The sequence below is a fragment of the Condylura cristata genome, unplaced genomic scaffold (assembly GCF_000260355.1).
Source record: "Condylura cristata isolate star-nosed mole 26May11 unplaced genomic scaffold, ConCri1.0 scaffold00006, whole genome shotgun sequence".
Lineage (NCBI taxonomy): Eukaryota > Metazoa > Chordata > Mammalia > Eulipotyphla > Talpidae > Condylura > Condylura cristata.
In genome coordinates, this window is record NW_004567107.1 from 26304374 (window position 1) to 26322869 (window position 18496).

At 35.2% G+C, this 18496-nt stretch overlaps 1 protein-coding gene across 1 annotated transcript in view; it reads right to left on the reverse strand.

Moving 5' to 3' along the window:
* Positions 1 to 13846, reverse strand: part of ZCCHC7 (zinc finger, CCHC domain containing 7) — a 43200-nt gene extending 29354 nt beyond the window's left edge. Inside the window, exons 1-4 of the mRNA XM_012721242.1 lie at positions 13831 to 13846; positions 13274 to 13317; positions 11255 to 11380; positions 10178 to 10348 (exon numbers count right to left, since the gene is read on the reverse strand). Coding sequence (XP_012576696.1) covers positions 10178 to 10348; positions 11255 to 11380; positions 13274 to 13317; positions 13831 to 13846 — 357 coding nt within the window. The remainder of the gene's footprint in view (positions 1 to 10177; positions 10349 to 11254; positions 11381 to 13273; positions 13318 to 13830) is intronic.
* Between the last annotated feature and the right edge of the window lie 4650 nt (positions 13847 to 18496).

The following is an 18496-nucleotide window of genomic DNA, read 5'->3' on the forward strand; positions in this document are numbered from 1 at the left end:
ACTGAGGTCTATTCAGTAATATCTTCAGTTATTCAAAAATACAAAGAAAAGGATATTTGATGAAATAAAGATGATCTTGTATTTACAATTAAATTTTAGCCAAAATACCTTGGGTACTGACGAAAAACAGAAGTACACATCAAACACAAGGCTGATATACCTTCTCAATTTTTTCAAGCTTGCTCACATTCTACTTTTCCACAATGTTTAAACAATAATGGCCCCCAACAATTTCCTTCCCTCGTCATTCTTTCTCAAAATAATCATAGGTCCACCACCTAAATGCTGGGAAAGTAGATGTCAGGAATGTGAAAGTTGGAGGGATAGGTGTCCATCCCTATTTGGGAATTTCGCTAGCCAGATTGGTAGTAAATACGCAATCCTTATACCCAGTGGAGAGGCTTATTTCCTTTATTAGATAAATTCCTCTTCACAAATTTCACAAGTATTTCCCATTTTTTAAAAAATTGGAAAATAATTAAAACTTTATGTTGATGACACTTCTCAATGACACCATGATCTTATTTCATTGTCCCTTTGCTATTGACGTTGACATTCTGAGACTGCAAACTATTTCTTAAAGGTTCTATAAAATCCTGTTTCTGGGCCCTCCCTGGTGGCGCAGCAGGTTGAAGCGCAGCACTGAAAAGCTAAAGCCATTTCAGAACGAGTTTGATCCCTGTCCCGGGAGGTGACCCACATGGCATGGCAGACCTCTGCTGACCCATCCGCTGCTTCCCTCAGCAGTGTACCTCAATGATCTGCCTATTCTGCTCCCTACTCTGTCTCTGGTGAATCCTCTCAATGCCCATGCACCTCTGGCCAGTACCCCAGTTCTGTATGCATAAATAAATAAATCTTAAAAAAAAATCCTGTTTCCTTAAATTTTCTAAGCAGGAACTAGAAGTTTTAACCTAAATTTGTTAAGAGATAAAAACTTTAGGTAAAACAATTGTAAAATTAAAGTTTAGAACTTTATACTTAGCCATTTATCCAAATCCATTATAAATGTCAAATATATAGTATAGAAAGTAATTTAAAACAACTGAAAATAATACTAATTCATCTTAGCCAACTACATTAAACTCTTTTTATTTTAATCATGCCCTATATGCCCTGTCATCCAGTTCCAGTTCTCTAATTTGTATGGAATTCTCCCAGGGAAATTTCCTTTCATCTTTTCCCGAGAGTCTTATAGCAGCCAGGATATGTTAGATATACATATAATTACTTTTAGGACAAAGTTGTATTATCTTATACTATAGTAATTTTAATCTAGAAGCTTGTTATTTTTAAAGAACATTAAATATTATAAAGGTAATGCATATACAGTATAAAGATAGAAAACGCAGACAAAAATGAAGGTCACTTATAAAACTATCACCTAAAATAACTACTGCAATCATTTCAGAATATTTCATTTCAAACTTTATTCTACAAATAAGAAACAAGTTGGAAACCAAAATTTAAAAAATACCATTTGCTATGGTTCCAAGAAAAACAAAATGCATAAGTATAACTCTAAATTGTTAGAGAATGTATATGTGTAAGCTATAAAACTCATGATAAAACTAAGGAAGCTCTAAACAAATGATCATGGATTGGAAGACTCAACTTAGTGGAGTCAATTTCCCTCCCAGAGATTCAACACAAACCCACTCAAAATTCCATCAAGACTTTTTGTAGGTACAAATTGATTTTAAAATGTGTAAGGCAAGGGAAACTAGCTAGAATTGCTAAAACTGTACTGTAAGAGGACAAAGCATGAGGATTCACACTACTTGGTTTTAACATTTACTCTAAAGTTAATTAATTAACAATACCTGACAGTCATTAACTTATTAGTTAATAGTGTTGGTTATAAGACAGATCATAAATCAGTGCGACAGAATAGAGTCCAGAAATGCACCTGTAAAAATATGGCCATTTAATGTTTGACAAACATACAAAAGCAATTTAGAGGAAAAAGGAAAGTCTTTTTGACAAGTGATGTTGAACAATTTATTATCCAACTGTAAAAAGATAATCTTGATCTAAACGTCATACTTCAAAAATAGATCACAGATATGGATATAAGACATAAGACAGCTGAAATACTACATGAGAAAATCTTTGTGAATTGGAGTTCTTAGAAATTATACCAAAAACATGATGAATAAAGGAAAATATTTGATAAATGAGATTTGACCAAACTTAAAAACATCTGTCTGCCAATGAACAATCAAAAGAATAAACAGACAAGCTACAGACTGGGAGATGTAGAAATCACATATCCAATAAAAGGCATTTCTAATATACAGAAAAAACTCTCAGAATCCAATAATCAGAAAATCAACACCTCAATTAGCAGTTATGGAAGGATTCAGATACTTGACCAAAGAAGATATAAAAGCATATGAAAATATATGCAAAAATGTTGATTATTCAGGAGAATACAAACTAAAATAAAACGAGAAAGATAGTACACATCTATTAAAATGGATAAAATAAAATGCTGACCAGCCGAACACTGGTGAGGGTGTAGAGCAATCGGAACTCTTCCTGTGCTGGAGGGAATGCAAAATGCTACAGCCACTCTGAAAAACCATATGGCAGTTTCTTATAAACATACACTTCCCATATGACCAGCAAGCTCCATTGGAAATTTACCCTAGAGAAATACAATCTATGTTCAGACAAAAGACTATACATATATATTCATAGCACCTTTATCTGTTAATAGTCTAAAACTGGAAACAACCCAAATATTCATCAATGGATAAAAGGATGAACTGTAGCACATCCATACAACAGAATACCACAAGGGAAGAAATTACTGAAGTATGCCATTACAAAGATGGATCTCAATATACTAGGTGAGTAAAAGAAGTTCCTTTCATAATTTTGTAACAGTGGTATTTTTTTGCATGACAGTCTTAAAAAAAAAACTTAGCATTGGAGAACAGGCTAATGGTGGACAAAAATTATGGATGAGGGGAGACAGCATAAAGGAGTTTTTTTGGGTGACAGAACTGTTCTGTTTCCCGATTGTGGTAGTGGTTACATGAATCTATACATATTCATAGGACAGAATGCAACAGAAAAAAGATGAATTTTTCTATTTAAAAAAAGGAAGAATAGTGCCCTCCCTGGTGGCGCAGCAGGTTAAAGCACTGCACTAAGAAGCTTAAGCCACTTTCGCATGAGTTCGATTCCCGCCTGCCCTGGAGGTGACCACATGGCGTGGCAGACATCTCCTGACCCGCCCGCTGCTCCCCTCAGCAGTGTACTTCGTCCATCTGCCTGTTCTGCTCCCTGCTCTGTCTCTCCTCTCACCCTCCGCATCTCTGTCCTGTACCCCAGTTCTGTACGAATAAATAAATCTTTAAAAAAAAAAAAGGAAGAATATATGCTTAGTGATTATTCACCATAAGATTCCTAAAATGTTTATAAACAGCAATAAAACAGTGCACATTAAATACCAAAACTTTATCAATGTAAAAATTCATTATTAAAATAAAGATCAAAATAAATAAAACTCCATTTATAATTCTTGACATAATTATATAAAGCATTTTGAATATTTTACTGCATTTTCCTGTACAAATCTTTATATATAAAAATCTGTATATTTATATCAAAATAGGCTTATACTTCATGTAGTTTTGCAACTTATGTACCCAATGCATTAGTAACTTTTTTATACTTCGGTATTCACTTTTACATTTTTTAGATGACCGAACAGTACTCCAGTATACCTGATATGTTTGTATTTGTGTGTAAAATGGTTTCTTTTTTTCTCCTGGATGTATGTATGACTTGTTTGTTGGACATAGAAATTTCACTGACATATACCTAAATTTGAAAGTTTTGCTTTTTTGATCAAAATTTCCTTTGTCATTTTTGTTTTGAATTGTTTTTCTATCCTCATTATTCATACTATGAAAGTGAATTAGGATTTTTCCAATTTCTGACTGTGAGTTTATTTCATCAAAAGTCATGTCTCTGACTCATTTTTTAATTTGCCAACTCTTCACATATGCCTATAACTTTTTTCGATTGGCTCATCCTTAAAAAATCCAAACACCTGGCCCTCCCTGGTGGCGCAGCGGGTTAAAGCACAACACTGAGAAGCTAAAGCCACTTCCGCATGAGTTCGATTCCCACCTGCCCCGGAGGTGACCACATGGCGTGGCAGACCTCTCCTGACCTGCCCACTGCTCCCCTCAGCAGTGTACTTCATAGATCTGCCTGTTCTGCTCCCCACTCTGTCTCTGGTGAAGCCTCTTGCCGCCCCTGCACCTCTGACCTGTATCCCAGTCTATATGCATAAATAAATAAATCTTTAAAAAAAAAAAAATCCAAACACCCTTCCCACCTACCCCTCACCCATTGTGCCCCCACAAACAAACAACAAAAAGCAAAGTAGGTTTATGCAAACCTATCTAGTACTGGGAACTGAGGTAGTATTTGCCCATAATAAAACAAATTATAAAGAAGTTTGAGTAAGTTATGTAATTAAATATTATGAGCTAATTGGATTTTCTAATTGTGTATGTGTTAAAATAATTTACCACAGATACTAAGGGAAAAGCATATACACTAAGAACGTAATCTTTATAATGGAAAAGTTTTCAGGTAGATGAGGATTACCTAGCTTTTGGGACAACTCATTAATGAAAAGTACAACTGTGATCAAGTTTTTGTTTTTTCATTTAGTGGTCTGGGACTATTTATGAGGAATAAGGAAGAATTTTGAATTAAAGGACCTAAAAAGTAAGGATTTTCCAAATGAAAATTGTCATTTAGTCTATTCCATTTTTAATGTCCCAGATGCTTAAAAATGTATCCAAGTAAGGTTCTGTACAAGTATGCCTAAACCAGGTAAGTCAATGTTGGCAGCAGGTGTGCTGAGGCAGGCAGAGAAAAGGGTTTAATATTGAGACATAGTAGTTTATTTCATTAATGATTCCTGTTTAAAAGATTTTTGGCCAGGGAAAATTAATAAAAGTCTAAAATAATATCTGACAAGGTAATTAATACAAATTAGTTCAATTTAAAACTAAAATTAAGAACTGAGTCATCTCTCCCTGCTTCTTGGTGGAAGTTAGCCATCTGGAGAAAGAGAATGTTCTATCCTCTATTAACTTACTCTTGCAGCTTGTAAGGAAATGTAAACATGCTTCATCTGCTAGGTCTACTGAACAAACTAATAGGCAATGGGGTATATGCTACAGGGAGAGTTGAGAGATTGGGGCAATCTGTCAGGTTAGTCATGGGTGACCAGGAAGAATACTATCTGGTAGAATTTCAAAATAAGGACAAATTTCTCCAAACCTTAATTGCTAAATTACATGTCATATTCAGTTTAAAATGTAGAACTTGGGCCTCTCTGGTGGCCTAGGGGTTACGTCTCAGTGCTATACCACTAAGGCCTGAATTTGATCCCTGGCAAGGTAGCTAATCCATATATGGCACAGCAGACAGCTCTTGACCCGCCAACTGCTCCCCTCAGCAGTGTATTTCAGTAGATACCCCCAACCTGCTCCCTACACTGTCTCTGATGAATCTTCTCACCCCTCTACCCCCACACCTCTGGCCCACATCCCAATTCTTTTTAGCGAAAAAAAAAAAAAAAAAGTAGAACTTTCTCCCTGCTAAGATTTATATAAGATTATATATATATTTGACCATGAAATGTTTCCAATATTCATTTATTAGATGATTTGAGAACAGTTGTTATGAATTGTTAATTAATTCCAGGATTTTTCTCCCTTAACAGTGAACACACATGAATTTTCACAAAATTATCATGAGTTTTGCATCTATCTGTCAAGGGGATAGACCTTTAAGTACAGAAATCTACTTAACTTCTTTTGGGCATTCCAGTCTCTCAGGTAAATATACATTTTATAAGCCTATTCAACAAGCATTTTTTTTTTATTAAGCAAATCAATCAGCCCTAGTCATAACCTCTTGCTCCAACATTATGTTTAAGCAATATTAAAATTTTGAGAGATGTGAGAGTGTATCTTTTACAGGATATGTCAAACCTGTAAGATTATCTTTTATTCTTATCAAAAGTAGGCCAAAAGTTGCAGTCAGCAGAACTATATATTTATTTGAACATATATGTCAATTTATTACAATGATAAGCTTTTGGTATTTTCATTTTTTCAGAGATGATCTTTTATTTCAAAAATATTACCTTCTGGGCCCTCTCTAGTGGCACAGCGGGTTAAAGCACAGCACTAAGAAGCTGAGGCCACTTCCTCATGAGTTTGACCCCCACCCCAGAGGTGACCACATAGCGCAGCAGACCTCTCCTGACCTGCCCATTGCTCTCCTCAGCAGTGTACCTCAACGACCTGCCTGTTCTGCTCCCCACTCTGTCTCTGGTAAATCCTCTCACCGCCCCTGTACCTCTAGCCTTTACCCCAGTTCTATATACACAAATAAATAACTCTTAAAAAAAAATTATTCCCTTCCTCAGCATTGTGTTATTAAGATATTCAAGTTATTTTGTGACATTTTCTAAAGAGAAAAACTTTTTGGCGTGTGGGAGCACATTTGCTACACTTATTGTTTACAAATATCTATTATTTAAGTATTTTTGTTTTCAAAGTAGATGTCAATGTCAGTGGTTTATCTTAGAAATTAAATCTTAGCTTTATTTGGATTTCAATTTCATCAGCTTTTCTGCTAAAATCCTTTTTTTGTGCTTTCAAATTCAGTCCAATTACATACTTTGCATTTTGTGTTCATGCTTCAATGTCTTTTAATTTGAAAAAATTTAGTATGGATTTTTTTTTGGCTTGAAAATTTAGTTATTTATATTGTAATACATCTGGTATTCCTACCTCTCCCAGTTGTGTGAGTTACAACTGACACATAACATTGTAATAAGTTAAGGTATAAGACATAATGTATATATTGCAAGTGTTTACAGTTTTGCTAGCATCCATCAGCTCACATAATTACACTTTTTTTCTTGTGATGAGAACTTTTATCAGTGAGTGGTTTGTCTTGATTTAAATTAAGTTCACCAGGAAAATTAGTTTGTCTATGGTTATTCAGATTGTAAAATATTATCAAGACTCTTAGTTTTATTTTTCCTTTTTACAAATCTGTCCATTTAAACCACTGAAGATGGTATCTTATCACAAAGTGATGGATGAGATTTTTCCATATGAAATTTGACAGTTGACAGGTCAAAAACACAGGACTGCATTAGTATCTATAGTAATGATCTAAAAGGAAGTAATGAAAACAAAATGAGAACAATGCATATGTTTAAGCAAAAACTAGAATTGGCTATTAATGACAGTGGGAGGGAAACAAGGAAAACAATTTCATTTGTTTTAGAAATTTCACTTTATTTTTTACATATGGTAAGTATTAAGGTGTTTGTAAAGTCTACTGAAACTCGATTTTAAATATTACTGGGAGATGTCAAGTAGTTAAGTCATGCCCAGAATACCTCAACCTATACACTGATGTGAAGGATTTGACAACATTCAGAGAAGCATTTAACTAGAAGGTGGAAAGGTAAATGGGGTCTATTCATTCATTCAATTGCTTATTCAATAATCCTATTGAGCTTATATATGGGCAAGGCACTGTTCTGGAAGTTAGTGATATGAGTTGCAAAGATGCCAGTAAACAGAAAAACACAGAATTATGCTATAAGGGTAATAGAGAAAAACAAAGCAGAAATGAAGGATAAGGAATCTGGAGGTAGGGAAATCTGCTTTTTTTACATTAGGGTACCCAGGGGTGATCTCTCTAACAAGGGAATACTCAGCAAAGACATCAGAAGGAGATGAGGAAGTGTCATTGTGGATCTGGGTTATGTTTAAAAACATAGCCTCCTGCTGAAAACAGATTACAGTATTGTGAGAGTAGATGAGCCCTAAGTAAGCCAAAGATATCTTCATAGAGGGAGGAGCAACAGTTAAAGATTAAAAAAAGAGAGAGAGAGAGTGGAGTATTGACTTAGAAGCAGCCATGGCAAGTGAGGAAGACGTTGAGCCTACTACTGAATTTAGAGGAAAGTGGGTCAATAAAGAATGAGACGCAAACATTTGAGAGAGGTGTTAAGTTATTATTTTCTGTGGAGGGTCAGATTTTGAGACACACTGAAAGCATGTATGCAAAGAGTTCCAGTATGCAAAGAGTTCTGACTAAAGAGTTCCAGTAACCTAGGACCAGAAAGACTGCTAAGGTGAGTCCCCGTGAAGAGCTTCTGGGGTGCTGGAAGAATTACGAGCCTTTTCTGAAGGAGTCAGTGGAGACCAAGTTTAATGAGGCACCAAGGGCAAAGGTGGACAGCCTAGAAACAGATGTTTACCATGTCATACTCATGTGCCCTAAAGCCCCCTACCAACCCCCAACAACAACAAAAAAACTAAAAGCTCAATAGTAGAACCTGGGTATTTAGGTGAAAGGGTGCTGCGGTCTCTGAAGTCAGTCACAGCCCAACCTGATCTTAAAAACTTATATTCACTGTGGTTATTAATCCTCAAGGCCATTTTAGATAAAGAGTTTAACATACATTAGAGGCCAAAATTAAGAAGTTAAGCAGAATTAACTATAGATTTAATTCATAACTGATTATAAGACCTTTTACATATCATTCTTAACTACTCTGTACTACAGCTCTTATTTTAAAGAAACTGCTTGTGACAATGTCCAAGCCCCTTCTGTTATCACAGGCAAATAAGATCACATTTTATAAGTGCTCTTGGAGAAAAAGGAGTAAAAAATGTGCTATTAAACACAACTGCCAAGCTAGAAAATCCTGGCAAGAAAATTTATATAAATATATTGAAAAAAATAAGCCCGAAGTACGTTGGGATAAAATGACCACTTCTATTTTTATACCTACCCTGGAGAATCATATTCAGTGTCACTAGGTAAGCAATACAAATAAAACAGCAATATATTTTCTCCTTAAATCTTAAAAAGTTAATTATAATTACAGTCTTAAGAATACTTTTAAATACCGCTGTTATACACTGGTATAATCTTTTAGAAGAGTTCTGAATGCAGATATACATATACATATTGTTTAATCACACCATTCCATTTAGAATTAACTGAAATACTCTTACATGTATACCTGTACCTGTACCATTGTTTTCTTAAAAATAATAGGTAGTACTATGGTGATGGCACACGGGTGGTTTGGTGATGGAAAGCCCATGGGGATTACAACTGAGATGGAAAAAGGCACAAAATGATGTAAAAATAAGTTATTATATTATTTATTAAAAAAAGGAAGTAATACAAGTCTACATGTACTGGTAGAGAACTGGCTGGGTAAATTCATACATTACATAAGCCAAGAAAAGTTAGCCAATAGAAAGGAAGATCTTTCTAGACACGTTCACAAAGAATTCAGTGGGAAAAGTAATCAAATTACAGGACAGTCTGTAGGACAATGACCCTACTGTCATCTGTCTAAAAAAGACTGAAAAAAAAATGACAATCAATAACTGCTTAGTGAAAGATTATCAAGACACTTGATATAATTAAAATCAGAAAAATTTGTGATTTGTTTCATGTCTTCAGGAAATACAAAGGGAAATGGCTTCTACTTATTTTTTTTTTTTTTTAAAGATATTTGTAGTAAGTACATATATACAGGTATCTGGTCTTTGAAATTTTGCTTCAACCTCACAGATATTTACAATATGATTCAAAATGATGTCCCTAAAAAACAATGAGCTAAAATGTAACATGCTACAAGTACTTGAGATGTCTTCAAAATTATTTTTTTTTGTTTTTCAATTTAAAACAACTAAGATAAGCAGATTTAAAGTAGTGGTAGTTTGTCCATTTTGACAAAGCCAAGAGGCATCAATAAACAGGATCAAATCAGGCTTCACATAGACCTTTGCAGGTAACTGCTAAGTGTGTATACATTGTCATCAAAATATGCATAACTACATTAAAACTTTACTACATGTAACTTTTACAAACCTCTTTATTTTGAACCTTTACTCAGCAAGCACATTAACCAAGACAGGCTAGCATGGGTTCCTGTATTTGTTGATGCAGCCTGTTAACAAACCATTCAGCCTAAGTCACTGCATACACTACAGTGTACATATTCTTTTAGGCAGGCTGACTGAGAGTTACAAATCAGCACACTGACCCCAAAGCCTGACAAATTAGTTAAATGCAGGATACTCACATCGGCATAGTGGCCGATCATATCACATCGGTCACATCGTTTCCGCCAGGAAGATCTTTCAAGACATCTGTGAGTAGACGACATAGGCAAGGAACAGTCTAAGCAAAAGCGGGCCGGACAGGCATACTGGAAGTGTCCTCTCTCGGAGCAGAGGCAGCAGGGGCGAACTTTCTATATGGCAGACAAACAGAAAATCTATTCATCAAGATACTCAGTCTCAAATAGTAGAAAGTCAATTTTACTTTTTCTCTGTAAGTCCATAAAAACTTATTTCCAATTTGAGATCCCAAAGAAAGTCAAGTATTATACATTATTATAAAATCAAACAAAATGTCCAAATCAGATCTTTAACACTGTTGTCTGTATCTTCCGGATGCTAAGAGGTTTAGTCTGCAAATGCTATCAGATGGCATCTCTTTCTTATGTCTTGTGTTGTAGGAACACCGAGTTAGTTATGTGTCTAAGAGGGAAAGCAGGAGGATGAGGAGTTGAAAATTAAGTGACAAAAGGAACAGATACAGAAAGAGGCTGCTTTACCTGAAGAAACAAAAACAATGTGGGAACACAGAGTTGTCTCAACTATTTGAAAGAGAGTAAGTTGGAGAAGGCTCTAGGCAATGGAAGAAATATTTTTTAAGGACTTACTAACAAATGTCTAAGAGTTTGAGTTCTGTGTTGCTATGAATTTGATGTAGCTGTTTAAAATAATTTAATTCAATGAAATGAATTGAATGAAAATAATCCCACAACAAAACAAACTGTCTCATTAAGTAGAAAATTTAGAAGTGAAAGGGGTCTCAGGTTGTACTATCTGATTCAATCTCATTTTATAGACAAGAGCAGAGGCACAGAAGGTGAAATGATTTAGCTAAGGTCACACAACTAGTAATGGGAAGCTGAAATTGGTTCCAAGTTTTTCTGATGCTAAATTTATTGTCCTTTCCCCTACTCTAGGCTGTGACCTAAAAGAAGTTTGTCATATATATTACATGCAATTTGAATTTTAAGGTCATAGCATTACAAACAAAGGTTTTGTTTGTAACAATATTGGGAAGAAATAATACATATGTCACATACTTGTGGAAAGGGGCAGTTTTTTGACAAATGGCCGCATTTGTCACAATTCCTACAGGTAACATTTTTGTTAGCTGAATAGTATCGGTGGGTCCATCTTCCAGATGATCTCTTATTACCTATCTGTGCCTAAAAGGGGAAACAAAAACAAAACAAAATAAGAATCAAAACATTATTTTACTCTGTTTTATTTGTTTTACAAAAACCATTTAGTTTTTGTTTAAAAGACAGCTACTAGTTGGGAATGGAAACTAGTACAACCACTATGGAAAACTGGAGGTTTCTCAAACTACTAAAAATGGAGCTTCTATATGACCCAGCAAGTCCACTCCAAGTCCTAGGTATCTACCCAAAAGACACAAAAACACTGATTCAAGAAGACACCAGCAGCCCCAGGTTTATTGCTGCTTTATTTACAACAGGAAAGACATAGAATCAACCCAAATATCCAAAAGTAGGTGACTGATTAAAAAGATGTGGTACATATACACAATGTAATATTACTCAGCAACCAAAAAAGATAAACACATGCCTTTTGCAGCAACATGGATGGAGCTGGAAGGGATCATGCTTAGTGAAATAAGCCAGAAAGAAAAGGAAAAATACCAATGGTTTCACTCACAGCAGTATAAAGGACCAGGAGAGAAAATAATAATAATAATGAACAATATAAATCAGAGACATTTACCGGTGTGGAGTGGGGAATGGGATCAAAAATGTGAGGGGGGGGGAATACATTGAGCTATGGTGATGGCACATGGGTGATTTCCTGATGGGAAGCCCATGGGGATCACAACTGAGATGGAAAAAGGCACAAAATGATGTAAAAATAAACTATTACATTATTAAAAAAAAAAAAAAAGGCAGCTACCAGAAAGTAAAAAAAATCACACCTCAATAAAGCAAGTAACTACAATCATTTGTTTAATATAGAAGCCAGCAGCAGGGATGTCTGTGTTCTCTTGAAAGAAGTTAGAGGAACTTAAAGGGGGTACCATGAAGACACCTAAATTTTATCTGCTCTTCCCCCCATTTCTCCGTAAGGTTCCATATTTTATCTTTCTCTACTGCTTCCAGAGTAGTAGGGCACTGACACCCACCACTTAGACATTCTGGTGGCATTCAGAGTCAAAAATATTGCTGATGTCTACATTTGAATTTGTACCATATTTTTCTGAGTGAAAAATTTGCTTACACTTTTGGCTAGTTTTTTATGATTTTGTTTTTATTAAGTTGTAAAACTCAATAATTGAGTATGTTCCTTCTACTGAACAGCCTAGGGTTACTATCTACAAACTAAGTCACAATTTCTAAGAGAGAATGAGATCATTAATAAATACATAAATCAAAGATCACTGTCTACACAGTAACCCAATTCTAGCTGTGCTATATTCTAGTCAAAATCTAGTAGCTTGCAAGAGAATATTAGAAGAGTACATCATATAGAATATATAAAGAGGCATATGTAAATGCTAGCCATGCTCTTATCGTGTTTGGCAGAATTCCATCTTTGAGTTTTTATCTTTTACTTTTATTCTGTTGAGTAGGCTGGAGGGGCCCCAAGTAGATACAATCCAATGATCTCTGAAAATTTTTCTTCTACCAAGTTGTAAAATTATTCTTTTTTAGCCATCTGCCACAATAAAGGCTAATAATTGACCAACAGCTGCCACGTCCTAAATATAGACTAACCATTTCCTTACACTACAGAAGCAGTTCTTTCCGGTGTTGATCTTTAGTGGTGTCAGGCAATCTGACCTGAGAACATTCACCACAGAAGAGGAGAAACAGAAGAAAAGGAGACTAAATCATGACAGCATTACCGTACTGACAAAAATCAAGGCAGAACTAAAGTAATAAAAAATTCAATCACATATTAAAATAAAATTTTTCTTACAATATGCTGGGAGCACAGCTATCCTTCATAAGTTTATTACATTATCTTAATAAAGAAAAAGACAATTGATGAATCAAAGGAAATTATTGACCTATAATTCATAATTTCAGAAGTTTGATTTTTACCTCAACATCTTTGTCACTGATGAACCAGTTCACATCACCTTCTCCTACAAAACAGATAAAAATATTACTTAATTTTGATAGCTGTCAATCACTTATAGATTGGCAATAAATTAGTACTGAAATTGGACCCTAAAATTATAATGAGAAATGTAAATCCCCAAAACTCATTATAGCTTCATTATTACTCATGTGAATAAATACTTAACCTCAGTTTCTTTATCTGTAAAGTGGGAATATTATTTGCCCTGTCTACCTAAAAGTTGCTATGAGTATCAAATAAGACATGGCAAAAGGCTTTGAAATTTATCAAATTATCAACAAACAAACAAATCTGTGAAGGCACCAAAAACCCAACAGCAGGTACAGGAAGAAAAACAGAGCTATGTGAGAGTCACTTGCTAAAGGTCCTCCGCACCCCCCAATACCCCAGGTCTGCTGTCAGGAGGGTGACTTAACTTTGGTATTAGGACATTTGAAAAAAACACTGTAACTGAGCATTCATCAGAAACTTTCTTTTTCAAAGTCCTAAATCCTCCCTTTTAAGTTGGCATACAAACCTTTATCTTTGGCCATTTAGTGAGCTGAGTTACTCATTACAGACTACTCCCACACTTTAGCTTTTCTGCTGTCAATCTCTACTGTTAATTCACAAGCACCCACTTTAGGCCACAAGTAGGTAAAGGTTCTCCCATCCACTAACAGAACTGTGTTTACTAGCTTCATACTGTAGTTGACTTTCATTATAATATTAAAAGAACTGGGACTCTGAATACTGTCTCACTAGTAAGGCTGGGAATTCAGCACTGTATTTTATAACACCAAAAATAGTGAAACAGCAAAAAAAGGAGACCAAATATCTAAAAGTCATTGATTCATCTAAAAATACAACTGTGAAGACCCGGGAAAGGGGGAATTGTGTTTTTCTTTATCAGCTGTTTATTTCTCTTTGCACTGTCCCCTTACAAACTTGCAAATGGTTGTTATTCCTTTGGTCCACCCCAGAGCCCAGGAGGAAGGGACATACGTGCAGAAGCTAAGGTGTCAACAAAGGACTGAAAGATTTTTTTCTTCCCCCAAAGCAAAGTTCAGATTTCCTCCATCCTCATATCTACTCTTCTTCTCTATCTCAAAAACACAAATCAAGCTTGGTTCTTTTCTTTGAAAGGAATTTTGAAGAGACATGAAGTAATCTACATTTTCCCAGGCCTACCAGGACTAAGTGTCTAGAGATATATTTTAAAATAAAATAGATTTACTAAGAAAACCAAAAAGCTGCTTCACAAAAAGGCTGATCCATAGGAAAGCAGAGATGCTGTGCTGATGATTATTTCCTTTGCAAAATTTGGAGGCTGCATCCATATATTAAGAGTGGAGAATACATTAAATAGCAGCAGCTTCTATTCCTTCATCATCACCAAACCACACTATTCTTCTATCATTCAAAGGATTCATCTAAGGAGCATGCTTTGCTGTGACTTCCAAAGCTGCTATCTGTAGCTCAATGTCCATTAACAATATTCAAAATGACCACTTAAAACCACCTTAATTATAACATTGACTCAAATAGTGTCCTTAAAAAAAAAAAAGCTCAAACCAGTAAAATGCAAAATAGAACTGTTCCCACTTCAAATCTCCAACAAATTTATACAACAGAAAACAGTGAAAGAACAGGTAAGATTTTGACAGAGGTTAAGTGACACAATTTTAACATTTCTGTAGAATTAAAAAATATTCTAGTTTATGTACAAACTCCTCTTCAACAAGCTACAGCATATTCTTAGTATAGAGAATTTATCACAGGTATACAAAATAGGTTTCAATTACAGAAGAAAATTATACTACTCAAATGGTAAATGAAGTCAAGACATCAACCAGGAATATACAAGTCAATTTTGGGGGCTCTTTCCTTGGCTCCAATTTGGACTCAATCCTAGTAAGGGAAGCTAATTTCTTACCTTTGTTCTTTTGCTTCTTACCCCCAAATCCTAACCTAATGGTAGTTTTGTTTAAAAACAACTTACTAGAACATTTTACAGGGAGCCAATCTGCCACTCTGCACTGGGTATGAAACTTATACAAGCTTGTATTTTCTCTTAACCTTGTCTTAATTTGCTGTGTGGTGTTGGATAGTGATTTACCCTCCCTGGGTCTATATAATAAGTTAGATCAATGGTATCCATGACTTTTGAGCACTAAATTTCTGGGTTTTTCTCCACTTTTTTCATTGCTGGAATCAAATACATTGTCACTTAAATCTATGTTACCTAAATCCTCCACTTTTTTGTAACTAACACAGGTTGTCCTGCCTTAATGACAATTTTTTACAGGGTGCAGGAGACCTCATCTTCCATATAGTCACTATCCAATACCATGCAATAGAAAATAGGATTGTCATTAACATTAGGGCTGCCTGAAAGAGAAATACTATCAACTCTTAGCTGTTTATGGATCTGTTGCTAATATGCAGAGCTATGATTCTTTTCAGATTTTAGAATTTTAATCAAAGCAAAGCAAACCAAACAGATAATTCTTTTGTATTAACTCAATTTTAAATGATTTGAGCAGTCATAATAAGCAAGGTGCTGTAGGGTAAACAAAGATAGAAGCTTATAACCTAGTCAACACGAGAAGGTAAATGAAAAAGTACAGTAAGGGAAGACTAAACAAAATGCTATGGCAAATTTAGAGGAAGAACAGATGACGTTTGAATTTAAGGGAGAAAGGGGAGACACAAGATTGTGCCATCAAGGAAACTCTGATGAACTACAATTTATATATTATAAAATATAACCCAATGGAAAATGCAATATGATGCATGTGGACAAATGTACTCATCACACCTGTGTAACTACCACAAAAATCAAATGTAGAACATTTCCATCAACTAAAATGTCACCTTGTATACATGTGCAGTCAATTCTTGACCCTAAGAAACCACTGATTTGCTTTCTGTCACAACAGATTGATTTTGCATGTTCTAGAACTGCACATAAACAGAAATCATATTTATGTATCATTTTATGTCTGGCTTCGCCACTCTGAATATTTATAAGATTCATTCATTTTACTGGGTAGAAGTATTTGTTCCTTTCTTATTGCTGAATAGTATTCCACTGAATATAACAAACAACTTACAGGGTATACAATTTGTTTAGCTACTTATGTCCTGATGAACATTTAAGTTGTTTCCAGTTTTGGACAATTATAAAGAAGCAACAGTCTTGTGAAAGTCTTTCTTTATAATTAATGTAAGTTTTCCTTTCTCCTAGGAAAGTACCTAGAAATAGAACTACTAAATAAATAAGGATATCTTTATCTTTACCATTATATGAAACCAGCAAGTTATTCCAAAGTGCTTCCCAGCAGTAATGTATGAGAGTTCAACTGCTTCACAATCTCACCAATACCTGGAATTGACAGTCTTTTAAATTTCAGTCTCACATGGCTGTGAAGCAGTATTGTGTCAGGATTGAGTGCATTACTCTGATGACTAATGATGCTGCACATCTTGTTATGTATTTATTTGCCATTCATGTATCTTTCCAAAACTATATGCATTTTTGGCCTATTTTTAAATAGGCCAGATATTTCTTTTGGGGGGAGCGGAAGGGTAGCCTGTCATGTTGCTACTGAATTGTAAGAGTTCCTCATATATTCTAGATAGAAATCTTTTATTGTACATGTGATGGCAAATATTTGGGTTTTTTTTTTTGGAAGCTTGTTTTTCATTTATTTTTTAACAGTGTTGTCAGAAGAGCAGGAGCTTAAATATATTTAATAACTTTTCCTTCCATAGTTAATGCTTTCTGTGCCTGAAGACATTTGCTTATGCAAGATTACAAGTATTTCCCACTACAATTTGCTAGTTTTAGCTGTGTAAGTGTACGTCCAGAGAAGCCTTGACTGTTATTTAGCCCTACAACCAAGATGTATCTATGGGCCTTACAGGATCCCATTTGAGGTCTTACCATTTGAGCTAGCAAGAACTCATTTACATTCTAGTGATTATTCAGCTTAGAGCCAGCAGGCTTTTGCGTAGGTCTATGCATGTGCCATGAAGATAGGCATGCAGGATCCTTGCTATTCATGGCTATTCTGACCTTTCTCTCTACTATCCTGTCCCACAAATAATCTCCATCTCATTATTTTTAGCCCACAGACACTTAACTTTCTCATCTAGATTACTCTGTCTCTTGGCACAGTGCATTTTCCATTCCACTGTTACTAGAATGTTTTCTACATTAATGTAAACAATGTGAGTATATTCCCTCTGAATGGACCTTCTATGTCAACAGGATAAATGCAATACTCCTTTGTAGGCCACATACCTTTCATTATTTGGCCCTTACCTCTTTCTCTGGCTTCATCTTCCTGATGAAGTTTTGGCTAAGGTCTAAAAACTTCTCCAATGTGGTCCTGTTGTTTTCTGTAGTTATGTCTACCCACGCATTCCTTGGCACAAAAACAACCATGTTTCATCCACTGAGAATTGGGAGTTGGTCTTCAAGGCCCTAATCATGTTTTACTTTATTGTAGACTTCACTGAAGTCTTCTCTCGTCACTCACAAAAGCAGAGATGATCCTCTCAACTCTAATAACTGGGCCCTTACCCATATTCTTTCTTTTTTTATTTTTTAAAGATTTATTTATGCATACAGAACTGGGGTGCAGGGACGGTGAGAGGCTTCACCAGGGACAGAGTGGGGAGCAGAACAGGCCAACTGATGAAGTACACTGCTGAGGGGAGTAGCAGGCGGGCTGGAAGAAGTTTGCCGCACCATGTGGCTCACCTCCAGGGTGGGGATTGAACTAATGCTGAAGTGGTTTTAGCTTCTCAGTGCTGTCCTTTAACCTGCTATGCCACCAGGGAGGGCCCCTTACCCATATTATTTCTATCATAATATCTTGCAAACACCAAAGCATGATTGCTTAGTTACCCAAAGTACTCATGTTTACTGAATGACTGACTTAAATTACATTTTGTCTTTAAATGTCTTTCTGGTGAAACTATTTTTTCCTTCCCTTAGAGTCTAAAAACAACCTATTTTTATCCCTCAGACTACCAGCACAGACTAAACCTTGTTTTAAGAACTATATTAATAAATACTTTATTTCCCTCACTACATTATTCTCTATGGACTAAGACCACTGTGTTTTATTTACCTACCCAGTTCTCGTTACAATGTTTTACTTTGAAAAAAATTAAAAAGGAAACATTTGCAT